The following is a 19,945-nucleotide window of genomic DNA, read 5'->3' as shown; positions in this document are numbered from 1 at the left end:
CAGTATTCTTGCCTGGAGAATCCCATAATGTGGATGGATAATGTGGATGGAGGAGCCTGGTAGGCTGCAGTCCACGGGGTCGCTAAGAGTCAGACATGACTGAGCGACTTCACTTTGACTTTTCACTTTCATGCATTGGAGAAGGAAATGGCAACCCACTCCAGTGTTCTTGCCTGGAGAATCCCAGGGACGGGGGAGCCTGGTGGGCTGCCGTCTATGGGGTTGCACAGAGTCAGACACGACTGAAGTGACTTAGCAGCAGCAGCAGCAGGAGCAGCCTGAACCATAGTTATGAAATTGTTGTTTTAATTTTTAGTGCTTAACTTCTGTATTTTACATTTTACATGGTTCTTGGCAAGTTTACGTCAGGTCTGGTAGGCTCATTAGCTGAAATGCAGTGACCACTTAGAAAAGATAATGTGGAAGAATGCCACAGTATGGCTGTGGAGCAGTGCCACAGTATGGCTGTATGTGAAGTGAGATACACTGCCTAGATTAGGGCCTGGGGAAGCCTGATGTTATACCCTGTACTTGGCACAGTTTGTGCATTATCTTCTCTTTACCCCCATTCTAACCCATGCTTATTGAGTGTTTGCTCTGTGTCTGATGTGGTATCTGGCACTGTTGATATAGAAATGAGTTTCTATACTTTAAGGAATTTTTAGCCTAAAAAGGATGTGCTGTATGTACATATGTGTGTGTGCTCTAAGTCACTTCAGTTGTATGTGACTCTGCAACCCTAGGAACTGGAGCCTGCCAAACTCCTTTGTCCATGGGATTCTTCAGGCAGCAATACTGGAGTGGGTTGCCATGCCCTCCTCCAGGGGATCTTCCCAACCCAGGGATCGAACCTGAGTCTCTTATGTCTCCTGAATTGGTAGGTAGTTCTTTACCACTGGTGCCACTTGGGAAGCCCCGTAAATACTATAGAGAGATCTTGTAGAGAGAGAGATGAATTCTTGAGTATTGTAAAAGGATCAGAGAAGGATTCCTTTAGATAACATCTGAGCTAACATTTGAAGGTGGAATATGAGTTTGTCAGTGGTAAGGAGATCAGCATGTAGGACAGGTACAGATGCATGAAAGAACATGGTGTATTTAAGAAGGTATATGCAGATAATTCATGTGGGACACCACAATTGATAGATGAAAGCTGCACTTCCCCTCATTGTCAAATTCCAGTTTCAGTTCAGTCGCTCAGTATCTGACTCTTTGCGACCCCATGAACTGCAACACGCCAGGCCTCCCTGTCCATCACCAAATCCTGGAGCCCACCCAAACCCATGTCCATTGAGTCAGTGATGCCATCCAACCATCTCATCCTCTGTTGTCCCCTTCTCCTCCCACCCTCAGTCTTTTCCAGCATCAAGGTCTTTTCAAATGAGTCAGCTCTTCGCATCAGGTGGCCAGAGTATTGGAATTTCAGCTTCAGCGTCAGTCCTTCCAATGAACACCCAGGACTGATCTCCTTTAGGATGGACTGGTTCTATCTCCTTGCAGTCCAAGGGACTCTCAAAAGTCTTCTCCACACCACAGATCAAAAGTATCAATTCTTCGGCACTCAGCTTTCTTTATAGTCCAACTCTCATATCCATACGTGACTACTGGAAAAACCATAGCCTTGACTAGATGGACTTTTGTTGACAAAGTAATGTCTCTGCTTTTGAATATTCTGTCTAGGTTGGTCATAACTTTCCTTCCAAGGAGTAAGCGTCTTTTAATTTCCTGGCTGCAATCACCATCTGCAGTGATTTTGGAGCCCAGAAAAATAGTCAGCCACTGTTTCCCCATCTATTTGCCATGAAGTGATGGGACCAGATGCTGTGATCTTAGTTTTCTGAATGTTGAGCTTTAAGCCAACTTTTTCACTCTCCTCTTTCACTTTCATCAAGAGGCTCTTTAGTTCTTCACTTTTTGCTGTAAGGGTGATGTCATCTGCATATCTGAGGTTATTGATATTTCTCCTGGCAATCTTGATTCCAGCTTGTGCTTCTTCCAGTCCAGCATTTCTCATGATGTACTCTGCATATAAGTTAAATAAGCAGGATGACAATATACAGCCTTGACATATTCCTTTTCCAGTTTGGAACCAGTCTGTTGTTCCATGTCCAGTTCTAACTGTTGCTTCCTGACCTGCATACAGATTTCTCAAGAGGCAGGTCAGGTGCTCTGTATTCCCATCTCTTTCAGAATTCTCCACAGTTTATTGTGATCCACACAGTCAAAGGCTTTGGCGTAGTCAATAAAGCAGAAATAGATGTTCTAGAACTCTCTTGCTTTCTCGATGATCCTTCGGATGTTGGCAATTTGATCTCTGGTTCCTCTGCCTTTGCTAAAACCAGCTTGAACATCTGGAAGTTCACAGTTCACGTATTGCTGAAGCTGGCTTGGAGAATTTTGAGCATTACTTTACTAGCCTGTGAGATGAGTGCAGTTGTGTGGTAGTTTGAGTATTCTTTGGCATTGCCTTTCTTTGGGATTGGAATGTTGTCATTCGATTATCATTGTCAAACATTGCCTGGAAAAGCAACCTGGGAAGACTAATTAAATAATAGAGGCCAAGATTAAACTTGATTCTAGTCCTGGCTCTCAAATTCTTGGTTGAACAGACTTTTGTTTTTCTGAGCTTGGATCTCCTTGTTCGTATATGTGGAAACTATATAATATTTGCTTTTCAAGATACTTTTCGAGGAAGTCAAAATTTGAGGGGCTGGAATACAGTAGGTCATCAACATGTATTTTTGAAAGAGTGGTTTGAGAACTTGTATCAAAAAGTAAGAGAGAATGCATAGTTAAAATTAGAATAAACAATAAAAGATACATGTATAGACCATTGCTTCCCAGGGTACACTTATTGTATAAAATGTGATCAAGAAAGTTGTTTTAGGAAATGTTTCCCTTACTTGTTTAGTTTTCCTGAGGTCCCAGGTTGCAGAAACTACACATAAGATTCTGGCGACTTCCCTGGTGGTCCAGTGGTTGAGAATCCTCCTTCCAGTGCATGGGACGTGGGTTGGATCCCTTGTCAGGAACTAAGATCGCACATGCCATGGGGCAGCTAAGCCTGTACACCACAACTAGAGAGGCCTTGTGCTGCAGCGGAGCCTCTGCGCTGCAATGAAAAGATAGTGACGCAGCCAAATAAATAAATAAACACTTTAAAAAATTCTATAGGCATTGCAAGTTATTACTGCAGGGAAAAGCAAGGAAGCTGGAAGGGAAAAGACCATAAAATAGCAAATTAAAAAGTAAAATTAAGGGGGAAAATTAAAAGAAACATTCTCTTACCCTTGAATGTCATGTGCTGTGGTAATGATCACATATGTTCAAATAAGATTTAGTATATGTACATTTTAAATGTCTTTGGATGGTCATTTTCCTGTTTTATTTGGCTGTGACATATTTCTTTGACTTGGCTTCTTCAAATTGTGATCTTTTTAATCTTTAATGATTAGTTATAAATGGACTTCTTTTCTTATGTAAACGTTTACTTTTCCCAGTTGAAAATTACTGTTTCCTATCATTCTACTCTCCATTGTTGTATCTGCTGAATGTTTTCTTTTGAAGCACAGGATTGTGAAAGTCCATTTTTAACGTTACAGAATTGCTGTAATATACTGTTAATGTTTGTTTCTTTACCTTTAGGGGTCCTATTGGGCAATAGACACCAATCCGAAGGAAGACTCGCTGCCTACTCGGCCAAAGAAGAGAGCACGATCTGTAGAACGGGTAAAAAGCTCTTTATCACTAGTTTAGTGTGATGGGGTTATTATTTTGGAAATATAGATCTTAAAAATTCATTTCTGTATAATACTGTAATTTCCAGTATTACATTAAGTATAATTGTAATGAAGGTAATATTTTACTTGGGTGACATTTTCTGTTTTTTCAAAACACTTTAAGACTTATTTGATCCTGACAGCTCTTGAGTGAGGTGGGCAGTTTAGCATCAGGTAAAAGGGTTTTTGTTTGTTTATTTGTTTTGTAATTAGGGCACAGCTATCTATCTGAAGGTTAAATCCAGGGCTCTTAATTTGCTACTCTTCCCTCTCTGCATCATTGAGGACTGGTTTTATGTAACAAAACCATTCCCTTTCACTGCAGATAATCAGTCTGATTATATTGAATTTTCCTGATTATCCTCAAAATACCTTTTCCTGATTCCAACTATGTAATAATTATTTTGTACACAAATCTGTAAGGACCTCAAGCTGGGCTTAAATTGGGATTGGATGAGCCATGAGGTAGGGCAGCAATGGGATTTAGTCAGGCATATTTATGGTGCCAGCAGAGGGAATTCAAGTACTCCAGTTACTAAGCTTTGCAAAATTAAAAGTGAACTCTCAGGTCAGAACCCTTTTTGGTTTTTTATAAACCAAAATTTAAAAAGGTTTATATTGATGGTATAGTCTTCTGGTAAGTAGACGATGAGCTCTGTATGTAATGGTTTGAGAGGGAATGACCTTCAGTTATTGCTGTCCAGCTTTAAAAAAAAAAAAAAAAAGCGACTTTTTTTTTTGTATCCTTTTAAAAATTTGTATTCTATTTTTAAGTTTATTTTTTGTTAGAGGATAATACGGACTTTAATTATGTGAAAATGTAGAGAACACAGTGTTTAGCATCTATTGCCAGAATTTGAAGGAAGGAGAGAAGAGTCCATGTCATTTAACCCAGAGCATTAGCACCGATGATTTTATTTTGAGGCTGAAGAATTGTGTTCTCTACCATTTGCTCTCTCCTTCTGAATTTCCTGGAACTTGAATATTTTTGGAAATTTGAATTGGTAGTTGGGTTGACAGCTGGGCATTCTGTTTGGATATGAAGCCTGGCTTTTATTCTGTTACCTTGTTTCATAATTCTTAGAGCAATAGTTCTTTATTTCTAAGAGCACTTTTTTTTTTTTCTGAAGACCAACCATATTGTCAGTTTTATAATGGAAGTCTATGAAAATATAGTATTCTGATTACAGAATTATATTTTATATACTAAGTATATGTTTTTGCATGTGTATTTGAACATGTATTTTCTACATTTATTTTCTGTTTATATTTTTATCTTTTAAATTTAAAGCATTTAAAAGATCCAACAATTTGCCTTTGTAATATAGTTCCATAAAATATCCAGTACCAGAGCCTTTCAGTTAGTATAGTATGCTGCTGTTAAGTCACTTCAGTTGTGTCTGACTCTGTGCGACCCCATAAACGGCAGCCCACCAGGCTCCCCCGTCCCTGGGATTCTTCAGGCAAGAACACTGGAGTGGGCTGCCATTTCCTTCTCCAATGCATGAAAGTGAAAAGTGAAAATGAAGTCGCTTAGTTGTGTCTGACCCTCAGTGAACCCATGGACTCCAGCCTTCCAGGCTCCTCCGTCCATGGGATTTTCCAGGCAAGAGTACTGGAGTGGGGTGCCATTGCCTTCTCTGTAGTATAGTATACTGATACTTATTTTTGCCTGAGCTATGTGTTGGTTGCTACTGTAGGTGAGGAGCCTAAAGAAAGAGAACAACTGTAAGCAGAGTATGTCTAATCAGGGAGACAGATGTTGTTTAATACAGAGTACAAGCTCTCACAAATACTCTGAAAGGTAATATTTTTACAAAACATAATTTTGTGCCCTGATAAACTGTTGTGTCTGTACTTTTTTATTTAGAGGGTTTTGGGGGAGCAGGTAGTATTTTTATTAGGACACAGTTTGTATTTAAGTAGTTATTGGGTTTTATCTAAGGGAGTACCTAAGATAGTCAAATAGTGAGTATGATTGTTAAACATTTAGAACTTTTTGTCAAAAACTAAATATGACCTATAGGTTGAAACTTGAAAGAGTTTTAAAATGTAGATGGTAAATATGTTGACATCCCTGAAAGCTTATTAAACTTCTGAAATGTTATTTCTTTGTCCATGTGTAAACATCAGAGTTCTATGTGAAATATTAATATATGTCACACATTTTTGAAGAAAGAAGAGCTTTTAATGTAAGAGAAGCAGTTTTTAAAAATGCACGTAACAGTATCTTCATGTCTTAACAATCAGGCTTTACTTTTCCTTTATCTCCAGCCTAGTATTCTTAACACAATTGTCTGGACTGTCTTCCTGTTCCCTCCATTTACTTGAATAAACCTCTGTTCTCTTTTGTCCATTGTGGTATTACTTTTTTCTTTTCTTAATCCTTGTTATCAATAAGTGCCTTTCATTTTCCTTTCTCTGTTTTCTTTCATCATCTTACCATGTTTTCTTTATTTATCATGAAGTAGACATGAATACCTAAAAAGGATTATTAATAAAGTTTAGCATGGTGAAGATGAATGGGCTCCATGACTAGGATTCCTGTGTTTTCCTTCTGGCCTTACCATTTACATCTTTTGTGACTTTTGGCAAATTGTTAGAATTTTTGAGCTTCAGAATCCTCAACTGTAAAGGAAAAGGATAGAAGTCTTAACAGCTGCCATGGACTAAGTGTGTTCCCCTAAATTCATATGTTCAAACCCTAATCCCAGTGTGATGGTATTTGGAGGTGAGGCCTTTGGTAGGTAATTGGATCAGGACTGTGAAGCCCTCATGAATGGGATCAGCATCGTAATAAGAATAGGCCAGAGAGCTGGCTAGCTCTTTTCTGCCATGTGAGAATACCAATGAGGATACCTGCAAAAGAGCTCTCACGAGAACCTCACCATGCTGGTACCATGATCTTGGACTTCCAGCCTCCAGAACTATGAGAAATAAATTTCTGTTTTGATAAGCCACCAGTTTATAGTATTTTGTTATAGCAACCTGAACTAAGATAACAGCATAATAAAAATATAATTGAGTTTATGTGTAGAAGTTAAGAATTTTATGTATATTAAATTATTAATTTTTATAGTAAATCCAAATAATGAAAGTGATAGACACAGATATTAAGTTGTCCAAGGGTACAAAGGACAGTAGTAAGTACCAAGGGCAGAATTATGAACTCAGTCTGCCTTAAGAGTTTCTGCTGTTTACAGTTGCACTATATTGCCGCTGTGCTGAAGATCACAGCACTCGATCAGATTTCTTTTCATCTATACATATCTTTGGAGAAGGCAATGGCAACCCACTCCAGTGTTCCTGCCTGGAGAATCCCAGGGACGGGGGAGCCTGGTGGGCTGCCGTCTATGGGGTCGCGCAGAGTAGGACACGACTGAAGTGACTTAGTAGTAGTATACATATCTTATTATGAGATAATGGGCTTTATTTATTTTTGGATCTGAATACTAATTTTTTTCTTTAATGCTATTTAATAGTATTTTTAAGTAAGTTGATATACAACATTATATTAGTTTCAGGTATATAACATAGTGATCCAATATTTTTTATAGATTATACTCCATTTAAAGTTATAAAATAATGGCTATATTGCCCTGTGCTATACAGTATATCCTTGTTGCTTATTTATTTTATACATGGTAGTTTCTATCTCTTAATCCCATACCCTTACCCTGCCCCTGCCTTCTTCATTCATCTCACTGATAACACTCGTTTGTTCTCTATATCTAAGAGTCTGTTTCTCTTTTGTAATTTATTTTTGTTTGTTTTTGAGATTCAGCATATAAGTGATGACATAGAATGTTTATCTTTGTCTTTGACTTATTTCACTAAGCATAATATCCTCTGAGTTCATCCATATTGCTGCAAATGGCAGAATTTCATTCTTTTTTATGACTAATATTCCTTCATACACACACACATTTATATATATATATATATATATCTCATTTCTTTATCCAGTCACCTGTTGAGGGACACTTAAGTTGCTTTCATATTTTGACTGTTGTAAATAATGCTGCTATGAACGTTGGGGTGCATGTATCTTTTCAAATTAGCATTTTCATTTTCTTCAGGTATATACCCAGGAGTAGAATTGCTGGATCATATGGTAGTTCTTTTTTATTTTTTGAGGAACTTTCATATTATTTTCTATAGTGGTGTACCGATTTACAATCTCACCAGCAGTATACTAGGGTTCCTTTTTCACCATATCCTTGCCAGCATTTGTTTGTAGACTTTTTGGTGATAGCTGTATTTACAGGTACGCAGTGATACTGTGATTTTGATTTATGTTACTCTGATGATTGATTACTTGTTAAGCATTGTTTCATGTGCCTGTTGTTCATCTGTTTATCTTTTCTGGAAGAGTGTCAGTTTAGATCTTTTGCACATTCTTTTAATTGGGTTGTTTGTTTTTTTGATGTTGAGTTGTTTGAGCCCGTTTATATATTTGGGGTAGTAACTCCTTATTGGTCACATTATTTGCAAATGTTTCTCATATTTAGTAGGTTGTCTTTTTGTTTTGTTGATAGGTCTTGTTTGTTTACTTTTGCTTTTGTTTTTGCCTTAGGAAACAGACCCAAAATAATAATGCTATGATTTATGTCAATGAATGTTCTACATATAGTCTTTCCTAGGAGATTTATGTTTTTGGTCTTACATTTAGTCTTTAATCCATTTTGAGTTTTATTCTGTAATAGATTTTAAGTTTGTATGTGATGTAAGAAATGTTCTAATTTCTTTTTACATGTAGCTGTCCAGTTTTCCCAGTTTTTCATGTATTGAAGAGACTCTTCTATTGTACAGCATATTCTTGCCTCCTTTATCATAGATTGATTGGCCATAGGAGTGTAGGTTTATTTCTGGACTCTGTCTGTTCCATTGATCTGTGTATCTGTTTTTGTGCCAGTGCCAAGCCATTCTCATGACTGTAGCTTTGTAGTATAGTTTGAAGCCAGGGAGTGTGATTTCCCAGCTTTGTTTTATTTCCCCCCCTCAAGATTGCTTTGGCAAGTTAGGATCTTTTGTGGTTCTGTATAAATTTTAAGATTAGTTATACTTCTGTGAAAAATGTCATAGGTATTTTGATAAGAATTGCATTAGGGCTGTAGATTGCTTTGGGTAGTATGGTTATTTTAACAATATTAGTTCTTCCAGTCCAAATACCTGGGATATCTTTGCCTTTCTTTGTATATATCCTTAGTTTCCTTCATCAGCATTTCATAATTTTCACAGTATATGTATTTCACTTTCTTATTTAAGTATATTCCTATGGGGTCGCATAGAGTTGGACACGACTGAAGCAACTTAGCAGCAGCAGCAGGTGTTTTTACTGTTTTTGATGCAATTTTAAATGGCGTTTTCTTGCTTTTTCTTTCTGATAGTTCATTATTGGTGTAAAATAAGCAACAGATGTCTATATATTAATATCATATCTTACAGCTTTACTGAATTCATTTCCTAGTTGATAGGTTTTTTTTTTTTTTTTTTTTGCTACAGACTTTAGGGTTTCTATATATAGTATGATGATATCTGCAAATAGTGACAGCTTTACTTATAACCTTCCAATTTTTTCCTGTCTGATTGCTGTGGTTAAGACTTCCAGTACTATATTATATAGAAATAGCAAAAGTGGGGATTCTTAGCTTATTCCTGATTTTAAAGGAAAGGTTTTCAGCTTTTCACTATTGAGTATTGGCTGTTAGTTTGTCATGCATGGCCTCTATTATGCTGATATATTCTTTCTATACTAACTCTGATGAGAGATTATCATAAGTGAATGTTTAGCTTTGTCACATGCTTTTTTTGTGTGTCTTTATATTTTGTTGAATTTGGCTTGCCAATATTTTGTTGAGTATTTTTGCGTCTGTATTCATCAGAGATACTGGCTTGTCATCTTCTTTTTTTGTAGTGTCTTTGCCCGGTTTTAGTTAACCAGATCTCATTTTAAGAGAACCCACCACATTTAATCTATATCTATATATGCATACACATATATATATAATTCTCATAAATACTATTACAAATGACAACAAATTACTGTGTAATTAAAGCAACATGTTAGAGCAAGCAGTGGTAACTAAAGTGACTCGAAGTAGAAAATGCTTCTGTGGGAAAGCCTATAGGAAGAGGAGTAAAACTTAGAAATTTGATGCAGAAGTATAACTTTTTTGCATAGAAAATAGTGAAAGATCAGGGACTAACCTGGTTGGTTCAGTGGTTAAAACCCCGCACTTCCACTTAAGGGCCACAGGTTTGATCCCTGGTTGGGAAACTAAGATCCTGAATTGTTCAGACAGTGTGGTTTTGTTGCTTGAAGTGAACTCTTACCACTTGCCTTTCTTCTCTGAGACTGAGTCTGAATGAGGGAGGCTTTAGTTAAAGGTATATACGGGCAGAGGAAGGAATGCAGTCTACATACTCTCCGAACTCGTAGAACTGAAAAACATTTCAATCGGACAAACATATACTGAGTGTACATTGTGTGGGAGGAACTACGTGTTGCCTCCATGAGATACATTAAAATAAAATTTCTTGAGAAATGCTACTCATTTTTGTAGGCTAGAAAGTGTTTCATAAGGGATTATTTTGATCATTGGGTAAGATTTACTTTTTGTTTTTTAACAGTATTGTTGGAGATAGTTTGTGTACAGCTAATTGAATGTTCAAAATTTACAGTTTGAGGATTTTTGTCATGTGAAGTTATTACTAGTTGACAGTATGAACATTTCTATCACACCCAAAAGTTTGCTCATTTCCTTTTGTAACTTGTGCCTCCCGCCACTCTTATCCCAGACAACCCAGTGTGGGGAGAATTGACATCTTAACAGTATTATTTCAAGCCATGAAAGTGTGATATCTTTCTATTCATTACATTGTTAATTTCTCTCAGGAATGTTTAGTTTTCAGTGTAGAGGACTTGGATGTTTCCAGTTCAGTTTAATCATGAATGTTTTGGATTTGGATGCTCTATGTTTTAAAGTTCAGTTTTTTGCTGCTAGTAATAAAAATATAATTAATTTTTGTATATTAAACTTGTATCCTGCAATCTTGTTAATTCTAGTATTTTTTAAAGATGCCTTGGGATTTCTATAATTATGTTATCTGCAAGTAGACACTTTTCCTGTGTCTTTCCTTCCTCCTCCTCTGTCTCTTCGTAGAACCTTACTGCAGTGATGAGAATCTCTCATTTCAAGTCCTTACTTGAAGTGAGAAAGTGGGCATCCAGCCTTATTTCCATTCTTAGGAGGAAAGTATCCAGTCTTTCACCCCTAAATATGACATAAGCTGTAGGGGTTTTGTAGATGCTGTTTGTCAGACTGAGGAAGTTCTCTAGTAAGCCCAGTTTATTGAGTGTTTATCATGAATGGGTGTAAATTTTTTTAACTGCTCTTTTTGTTCGTATTGAAGTGATTATATGACTTTTCTTTTATTCTGTTTGAGTGTTGAATTACATTGATTGCATTTGAAATGTTGAATCTTGTATTCCTTAGATGAACCCTTACTGAGTCATGATATTCAGTTCAGTTCAGTTCAGTCGCTCAGTCGTGTCCGACTCTTTGCGACCCCGTGAATCGCAGCACGCCAGGCCTCCCTGTCCATCACCAACTCCCGGAGTTCACTCAGACTCACGTCCATCGAGTCAGTGATGCTATCCAGCCATCTCATCCTCGGTCGTCCCCTTCTTCTCCTGCCCCCAATCCCTCCCAGCACCAAAGTCTTTTCCAATGAGTCAACTCTTTGCATGAGGTGGCCAAAGTACTGGAGTTTCAGCTTTAGCATCATTCCTTCCAAAGAAATCCCAGGGTTGATCTTCAGAATGGACTGGTTGGATCTCCTTGCAGTCCAAGGGACTCTCAAGAGTCTTCTCCAACACCACTGTTCAAAAGCATCAATTATCATCCTATTAATGTATCGTTGGATTCCTTTTGCAAGTATCTGAAGGATTTTCGCATCTGTGTTCATGAGGGATGTGGACACAACAAAAATCAAGTAGTCAGAACATTAAAAGATTATGTTCATGAAAAGACCTCTCAAGTTAATGAATTTAGCACTTTTCTGTGTATGGGAAGATGCAAGAGTCTGGGCTCATTGAAATCATTCCTTTGATAGATTATGCACCTTCACTATCTAGGGTCCATATCCTGTTTTTCTGCATCCTGAATCCCCTCAGGGTGGCTGCAGTGGCTGATGGCTTGATGGCCTTATCATCTTTTGTTTACTTATTTGACAGGTGACATTTTTTCATCTGTAGTAATATTGGCTAGGTTTTGATATTAGGGTTATGCGAGCCTCATAAAACTGATAGGGGTGTATTCCTTCTATTTTCTGAAAAATTTCTTGATTGGTAAATTGATATATTTTCCTTGAATATTTGAGAAAATTCATCAGTGAATTCATCTTGACCTGAAGCTGAAGATGTTTTTTATGTGTGTGAAGGCTCAGCCTGTAAACAATCTGCCTGCAATACGGGAGACCTGGGTTCGATCCCTGGGTTGGGAAGATATCCTGGAGAAGGGAAAAGCTACCCACTTCAGTATTCTGGCCTGGAGAATTCCATGGACTGTATAGTCCATGGGGTGGCAACGAGTTGGACATAACTGAGCAAATTTCCTTCAGTTTCACTTTTGATAGTTACTTTGTTATGGGACTGTTCACATTTTCTCTTTTTATTCCAGTTTTGGTAAATTATGTTCTTAAAGGAATTTTGTCCCTTGTATCTAAGTAGTTATAATTGTTAGTGTAAAGTGGATCATAATATTCTCTTAACTTTAATATATATAGAGTCTGTAGTAATAACTCTTCATTCTTGGTATTGATGATTTGTTTTCTCTTTTTTCTTCATTGGTATAGCTAAAGGTTTGTCAACTTTGTGAGTCTTTTCAAAGAATCGGGTTTTGTCTTAAAAATATTTTTTTTTCTGTTGGTTTTCTGTTTTTATTTCTATTTTTATCTTTATCATTTACTTCTTTTTTATTTCTTTCTCAGTTCAGTTCAGTTCAATCGCTCAGTCCTATCAGACTCTTTGTGACCCCATGGACTGCAGCACACCAAGCTTCCCTGTCCATCACCAATTCCTGGAGCTTACTCAAACTCAGGTCGATCGAATCGGTGATGCCATCCAAACATCTCATTCTCTGTTGTCCCCTTATTCTCCTGCCTTCAAGCTCTCCCAGCATCAGGATCTTTTCAAATAAATCAGCTCTTCGCATCAGGTGGCCAAAGTATTGGAGCTTCAGCTTTAGCATCAGTCCTTCCACTGAAAATTCAGAACTGATTTCCTTTAGGATGGGCTGGTTGGATCTCCTTGCAGTCCAAGGGACTCTCAAGAATCTTCTCCAACACCACAGTTCAAAAGACCAATTCTTTGGCACTCAGCTTCCTTTATAGTCCATGACTATATGGAAAAACTACATGACTACATGACTACTGGAAAAACCATAGCTTTGACTAGATGGACCTTTGTTGACAAAGTAATGTCTTGACTTTTTAATATGCTACCTAGGTTGGTCATAGCTTTTCTTGCAAGGAGTAAGCATCTTTTAATTTCATGGCTGCAATCACCATCTGCAGTGATTTTGGAGCCAGAAAAAGATAAGTCTCACTGTTTCCACTGATTCCCCATCTATTTGCCATGAAGTGATGGGACTAGATGCCATGATCTTCATTTTCTGATTGTTGAGTTTTTAGCCAGCTTTTTCACTCTTCTCTTTCACTTTCATCAAGAGACTCTTTAGTTCCTGTTCACTTTCTGCCATAAGGCTGTTGTTGTCTGCATATCTGAGGTTATTGATATTTCTCCCACAATCTTGATTCCAGCTTGTACTTCATCCAGCCTGGCATTTCTCATGAAGTAGCCTGCATATAAGCAGGGTGACAGTATACAGCCTTGACGAACTCCTTTCTCAATTTGGAACCAGTCTGTTGTTCCATGTATAGTTCTGTTACTTCTTGAGCTGCATATAGGAGTCAGGTTAGGTGGTCCGGTATTCCCATCCCTTTAAGAATTTTCCACAGTTTGTTGTGATCCACACGGTCAAAGCCTTCGGCATACATAGAAATAGATGTTTTTCTGGAACTCTCTTGCTTTTTTGATGCTCCACTGATGTTGGCAATTTGATCTCTGGTTCCTTTGCCTTTTCTGAATCCAGCTGGAACATCTGAAAGTTCATGGTTCATGTATGTTGAAGCCTGGCTGGAGAATTTTGAGCATTACTTCACTAGCGTGTGAGATGAGTGCAACTGTGCGGTAGTTTGAACATTCGTTGGCATTGCCTTTGGGATTGAAGTGAAAACTGACCTTTTCCAGTCCTGTGGCCACTGCTGAGTTTTCCAAATGTGCTGGCATATTGAGTGCAGCACTTTCACAGCATCATCTTTTAGGATTTGAAATAGCTCAACTGGAATTCCATCACTTCCATTAGCTTTGTTCATAGCAGTGCTTTCTAAGGCTCACTTGACTTCATGTTCCAGGATGTCTGGCTCTAGGTGAGTGATCACACCATTGTGGTTATCTGGATCCTGAAGATCTTTTTTGTATAGTTTTTCTGTGTATTCTTGCCATCTCTTAATATCTTCTGCTTCTGTTAGGTGCATACTGTTTCTGTCCTTTATCGAGCCCATCTTTGCATATGTTCCCTTGCTATCTCTAATTTTCTTGAAGAGATCTCTAGTCTTTCCCATTCTGTTATTTTCCTCTATTTCTTTGCATTGATTGCTGAGGAAGGCTTTCTTATCTCTCCTTTCTATTCTTTGGAACTCTGCATTCAAATGGGTATATATTTCCTTTTCTCCTTTACCTTTAGCTTTTTTTCTTTTCTCAGATGTTTGTAAGGTCTCCTCAAGACAATCATTTTACCTTTTTGCATTTCTTTTTCTTGGGGATGGTCTCGATCCCTGTCTCCTGTATAGTATCACGAACCTCCATCCATAGTTCTTTAGGCACTCTCGTCTGTCAGATCTAATCCCTTGAATCTGTTTGTCACTTCCACTGTATAATTGTAAGGGATTTGATTTAGGTCATAACCTGAATGCTTTTTGGTTTTTCCTACTTTCTTCAATTTTAGTCTGAATTTGGCAATAAGAAGTTCATGATCTAAGCCACAGTCAGCTCCCAGTCTTGTTTTTGCTGTGTATACCTTCTTCATCTTTGACTGCAAAGAGTATAATCAGTCTGATTTCAGTATTGACCATCTGGTGATGTCCATGTGTAGCGTCTTCTCTTGTGTTGTTGAAAGAGGGTATTTGCTATTACCCATGCATTCTCTTGGCAAAACTCTGTTAGCCTTTCCTCTGCTTCAGTTTGTACTCCAAGGCTAAATTTGCCTGTTACTCCAGGTATCTCTTGACTTCCTACTTTTGCATTCCAGTCCCCAGTGATGAAAAGGACATCTTTTTTTGGTGTTAGTTCTAGAAGGTCTTGTAGGTCTTCATAGAACCATTTAACTCAGCTTCTTCGGTGTTTAGTGGTTGAGGCATCAACCTGTATTACTGTGATATTGAATGTTTGCCTTGGAAATGAACAGAGATCATTCTGTCTTTTTTGAGATTGTTTTTGAGGGTATTAACTTCAGCTTTCTAATTATACAGGATCACTACCACCACATCTGTGTCCTAGGGTTGCAGCGAGAGGGAAAGAGAATGGGGGACAAGCAAATTCTTTTCAAAGACGTGACCCAAAAGTTGCACACATCACTCTTGCTTAAATCCCATTTAATCCCACTTTAATCCCACTGCAAATAGTTGTAAATGAGGCTGGAAAAGGTGATCTTTAGCTGGGCACTGATGAATTAATGACTACAGAGATCCATTACTAAAAGGTAGAAGAGGGAGAGATTGGCATTAGTGGAATATTAGTGGTATCAGCTACAGAAGTTTGTCTCTAATATTTGTAAACTCACTCCATAGCCCATGGTGATTATCAGGTCAGTGGGTGTGTGCTGCATCACTTCATTTGTGTCTGACTTTTTGCAACCCTATGAACGATAGCCCACCAGGCTCCTCTGTCCATGGGATTCTCCAGGCAAGAATACTGGATTGGGTTGCCATTTCCTTCTCCATATCAGGTTAGTAGTAGCCTATTAAAATATAGTAGAAGATAATTCAGCAAGGAGTTTATTTTCAGAAACAAAATACAAAACTGGATGTTGGAGAATTTTGTGAAATAACTTCAAATTGTGTTAAATTTGGTGGTTTTATGAGCTAATAATTATTTATTTTGTTCTTGTATTTTAGGCCTCAACTCCATATAGCATAGATTCAGATTCTTTGGGAATGGAGTGTATTATTTCGGGAAGTGCCTCTCCAACTCTGGCAATCAACACTGTGACTAACAAAGTAATTCTTTTTTTTTGAACACTTTTGAAATGTCATTGAGTAATACATTTTATTTGCTTTTATAGTAACAACAGGTTTTTTATGGTTGAGGTTCAAGAAGATACCAGTTTGACCAAACCATACATGGCAGTTTGAAAGCTGAATCCTCAATGCTTTTTAGCTTTACATAAGTTAAAAGTAAATAAATAATTCTCTGGAAAATTGAAAGATACTTATTGGGAAGCTCTATAGTAAATCTAAATTCTTGACATTTCCGGTCCCAAAAACTTTTTGAGTACAGCATTTTATTGAATCAGTTTGTTTCAAAATCACTGGTTACCCCTCTAAATATGTGATTTAAAAAAAGATTGACAAAATCCCAGGGCATCAGCTGAATCCAATAAGGTAAATAATTCAGGCAAACTTCTAGAGTTGATTTGAATGTTGGTCAACATCTTTCATGATATTCAAGTCTAGGTACATACCCAGAAATAATATGAGGTAGTCTACTGCAATTTTTTATTTTTTACACAAGGGTCAAAACTTTGTGCCAGCTCTTTTTGTATCAAGAGATATTTGAAATGAAGGTAATTTCTTAACCTCATATCTTAAAACCCTATAAAGGCTGTGGGAGGTTCATGAAGTAACTCAGTTCTGTGCATTTGTTTCCTCCTTACTGGACCATGATGGGCACCTTGAGGACATATATTTCCCACACTTGTACTCATAATCTGTCATCTTGCTTTTACCCTCTCTTATTTCCCTTGTTTTCACTTGCTCTTTGTTTTTTGTCTCTCATTCTGTACTCTCTTATGCACCTACGTAAACACAAACATATGCACATACCAATTGCTATATGTAGTAGCTTTCTATTTGTTAAAGTTAATGGATTAACAGAGGACAGGTTATAATCAGAGTCAGATTTCTAATTTAGATAGGAAACTGGCAGCTGAGATAAAGAGTAATAATTTTTCTCAGATAACAATATATAGGCTTTTGCCACCAGAATCACTTAGGAGAGGGGTGAGTATGTTAGTGTGTATGTTTGTTTGGTGGTGGTAGTAATTCCTAGATTCCATTGCAGGCCTGCCAAATCAGTTACTTGATCTTTTTGGAGAGGACCCAGAAATCGGTACTTTTAAAAATCATTCCTAAGGGTACCCAGCTAGACTTGAGTATTTCTGGTGAAACCTATGGGCTGGAATCAGAAGTATCCACTACTGTTCTTTGCAGTAGTCCAAGTAGGAGATACTGAGGCCTAAACATGGAAGTTGTGGCTATGAGGAAACAATTAGAAAATAGTAATGCTGAGACATCGTGACTAAATAAAGGAGCTGGAGTTTTTGGACTTCTGCTTTCAGATATGATAGAATAGCTAGTATCGGATTAACCCTTCTCCCTATCTATATAAAATTTACTACTCTACCCCCCCCCCCCCCCACCCCCACCACCTACCAGTTAAAAAGAGGGGAAGAGGCATTGGAGAAAAAGATAGGACTTCAGAAGTGAAAATCTCAGTAAAAAGGATAGCACACTGAGATAAGCTATGCACATTTTCCTTTGGGACATTTCCCACTTCTCAGTGCATGGCATAGAGGCTGAACAGAAAACTGCCAACCTTGAGCAGTCATTGAGCCAGGGAGATAAAAGCTGAAGTTTGAGCTTGCCAAAGATCCAGGGCTTAAGGACCATTATCCTGAGGAATCTCAAAAGTGACCTCAACTTTTAGCAAGCAGTATCCACTTAAGGCTTTTGCTGACCACTAACCTGTGTGTTCTTGGATTCGGACACAGACAAATCAAGTAGAGCTGGCACTAGCCAGGATTCAGCAGTCTCATAGAGAAGGGGGAACAAAAATTTTAGTTCTTCCAGAAGGGAGCTATGGTAAACACCCCAGTATTTCAGATCAATAATTCAGAAAGATTATATTCTATGAGTAAGAGCAAACCAAAAATAACACCAGTCTCAAACTGTTATTAGCGTGGTGTGCTAATATTCTACTTGCCAAAAGGAAACTAAATTTTTTTCTGGAAAATAACATATCCTCAGCTTTTTCAAGTTTTCGTTAAGTTAGGTCTCATTTTCAGGAAAGAATTGTCAGACATTCCAGGAAACAAGACCAAATAATTAAATGCCAAGACAGGGGGAAGACGAAGGATATCACAGTATCCACAAGTGATCTAGATACTGATTTTTAAATAACTATGACTAATATGTTGAAGAAAATAGGCCAATTATAGAAAATTTAATTGGAATCTGTGTGGAAGAATCAAGAGACCTAAAAAGTATTACAACTGAAATTAAGAATTCAATGGATGGGTTTAAGAGAAGATTAGACCCACCAGAGGAGAGAATCAGTGAACTGGAAGATAGATCAGTAGAAAATGTACAGATTGACACATGAAGGAAAATCATGGACAATTCAGAAAATTTAGGAGATAAATGGGATATAGGGCAAAGCTCTAACGAACTTGCCATTAGGGTTCCAGAGGAGAAGAAAAAGGGAATAGAGAAGAAATAGTGTTTTAATTTTTTAAGACTGATAAAAGATAACACAGTACAGATTCAAGAAGTCCTGAGAAGCTCAGGAAAGACCAAATAAAAGAAATCATTATTAGGCAAATAAAAATCAAAACTACAAAAAAGAATTAAAAAAAAAAACACTTAAAATCAGGAAAATAACAGGCAACTTTACTGAATTCTGAATAGAAATGGTAAAAGGCACCACCAGAATGAATGTTTTGTAGTGCTGAAAGGAAATACCTGCTAACCCAGAATTCTCAAATTAGAATTTCTATGAAAAAGGGTTAAAAAATAGTCTTTTACAGAAACAAAATGTTAAAGAATGTTACTAGTTCACCCATATTTAAAAAATTAAAGGAGGTTAATTTTTCACATAGAAGGAAAATTGTCCTTTGCAGAAAAGAATGAAGAAAACCAAAAGAATATGTATGTCAGTAAATATAAATATGTATTGAGTGATTAAAACAATAGCAGTGCTGTTGTATAACACAATGATTTGGAGTCTAAAATACTTGCAGAAGTTAAAAAGTACGTGACAGTACTAGGGTAAAATAGGAAATACATTTACTTAATGTCTTCACATTGTGTGGCAAGTAGTAAAAGTACTAACTCAAAGACATGTAGCAAAATAGAGGGTACTGATTCTTAATACTTCAGTATATATATCAGAATAACTAGGAAGGCTTGTTAAAAACTCAGATTCCTGGGCCCTACTCTGAGAATTTCTGATTCTCTTAGTCTGGATTGAGATCTGAAAAACTGCATTTCTTTCAAGTTCTCAGGTATTGGTCTTGTATTGGTTCAGGTTCCTTACCTTATAAACCACTGCTCTAGCTTACTACAAGAATAGTAAAAGAATATTACCAAGTAAGGAAAAATAATAAATCCTTGGTTAATCCAGAATAGCCAAGAGAGGAGAAAAAAATGAACAGAGAGGAAATGGGAACACAGGAAAATAAACAGTGTTTAAATCTATTTGTACTAGGAAATAATGTTAAATGTAAATACATTGAATATTCCATTTAAAAGCCAAAGAATCTTTTCTGACCACAACAGCATGAAACTAGAAATCAACTATAGAATGAGGAATAAGAAAAGGAAAAAAAAAAAATTATATGGCAGCTAAACAACCAATGCATCCACAATGAAATCAGAGAAATTTAGAAACGCCTGAGGCAAATGGCAGACAGCATGCACAGTGTATGGGGTGCAGCACGGCAGCTCTTAGGGGGGTGGTTCAGAGTGATGCAGGCCTCCTCGGAGAAACAAGGGGTCTCAAGCAACCTGCCACCCGCAAGAATGAGAGAGAGTACACAAAGCCT

At 37.4% G+C, this 19,945-nt stretch overlaps 1 protein-coding gene across 10 annotated transcripts in view; it reads left to right on the top strand.

Moving 5' to 3' along the window:
• FOXJ3 (forkhead box J3) overlaps positions 1–19,945 on the top strand; it is a 149,295-nt gene that overhangs the window by 94,994 nt on the left and 34,356 nt on the right. For 6 of the 10 annotated variants that reach the window (XM_042246600.1, XM_042246602.1, XM_015091903.4 and 3 more), the window contains 2 exons: positions 3,646–3,729; positions 16,020–16,121. In XM_042246600.1, coding sequence (XP_042102534.1) covers positions 3,646–3,729; positions 16,020–16,121 — 186 coding nt within the window. The remainder of the gene's footprint in view (positions 1–3,645; positions 3,730–16,019; positions 16,122–19,945) is intronic. The other 4 variants (XM_060398115.1, XM_015091906.4, XM_060398131.1 and 1 more) reach the window with 1 other exon arrangement.

Source organism: Ovis aries, chromosome 1 (genome assembly GCF_016772045.2).
Source record: "Ovis aries strain OAR_USU_Benz2616 breed Rambouillet chromosome 1, ARS-UI_Ramb_v3.0, whole genome shotgun sequence".
Taxonomy (NCBI): domain Eukaryota; kingdom Metazoa; phylum Chordata; class Mammalia; order Artiodactyla; family Bovidae; genus Ovis; species Ovis aries.
Note: the sequence above shows the minus strand (reverse complement) of the source record. Positions and strands in the feature narration are given on the sequence as shown.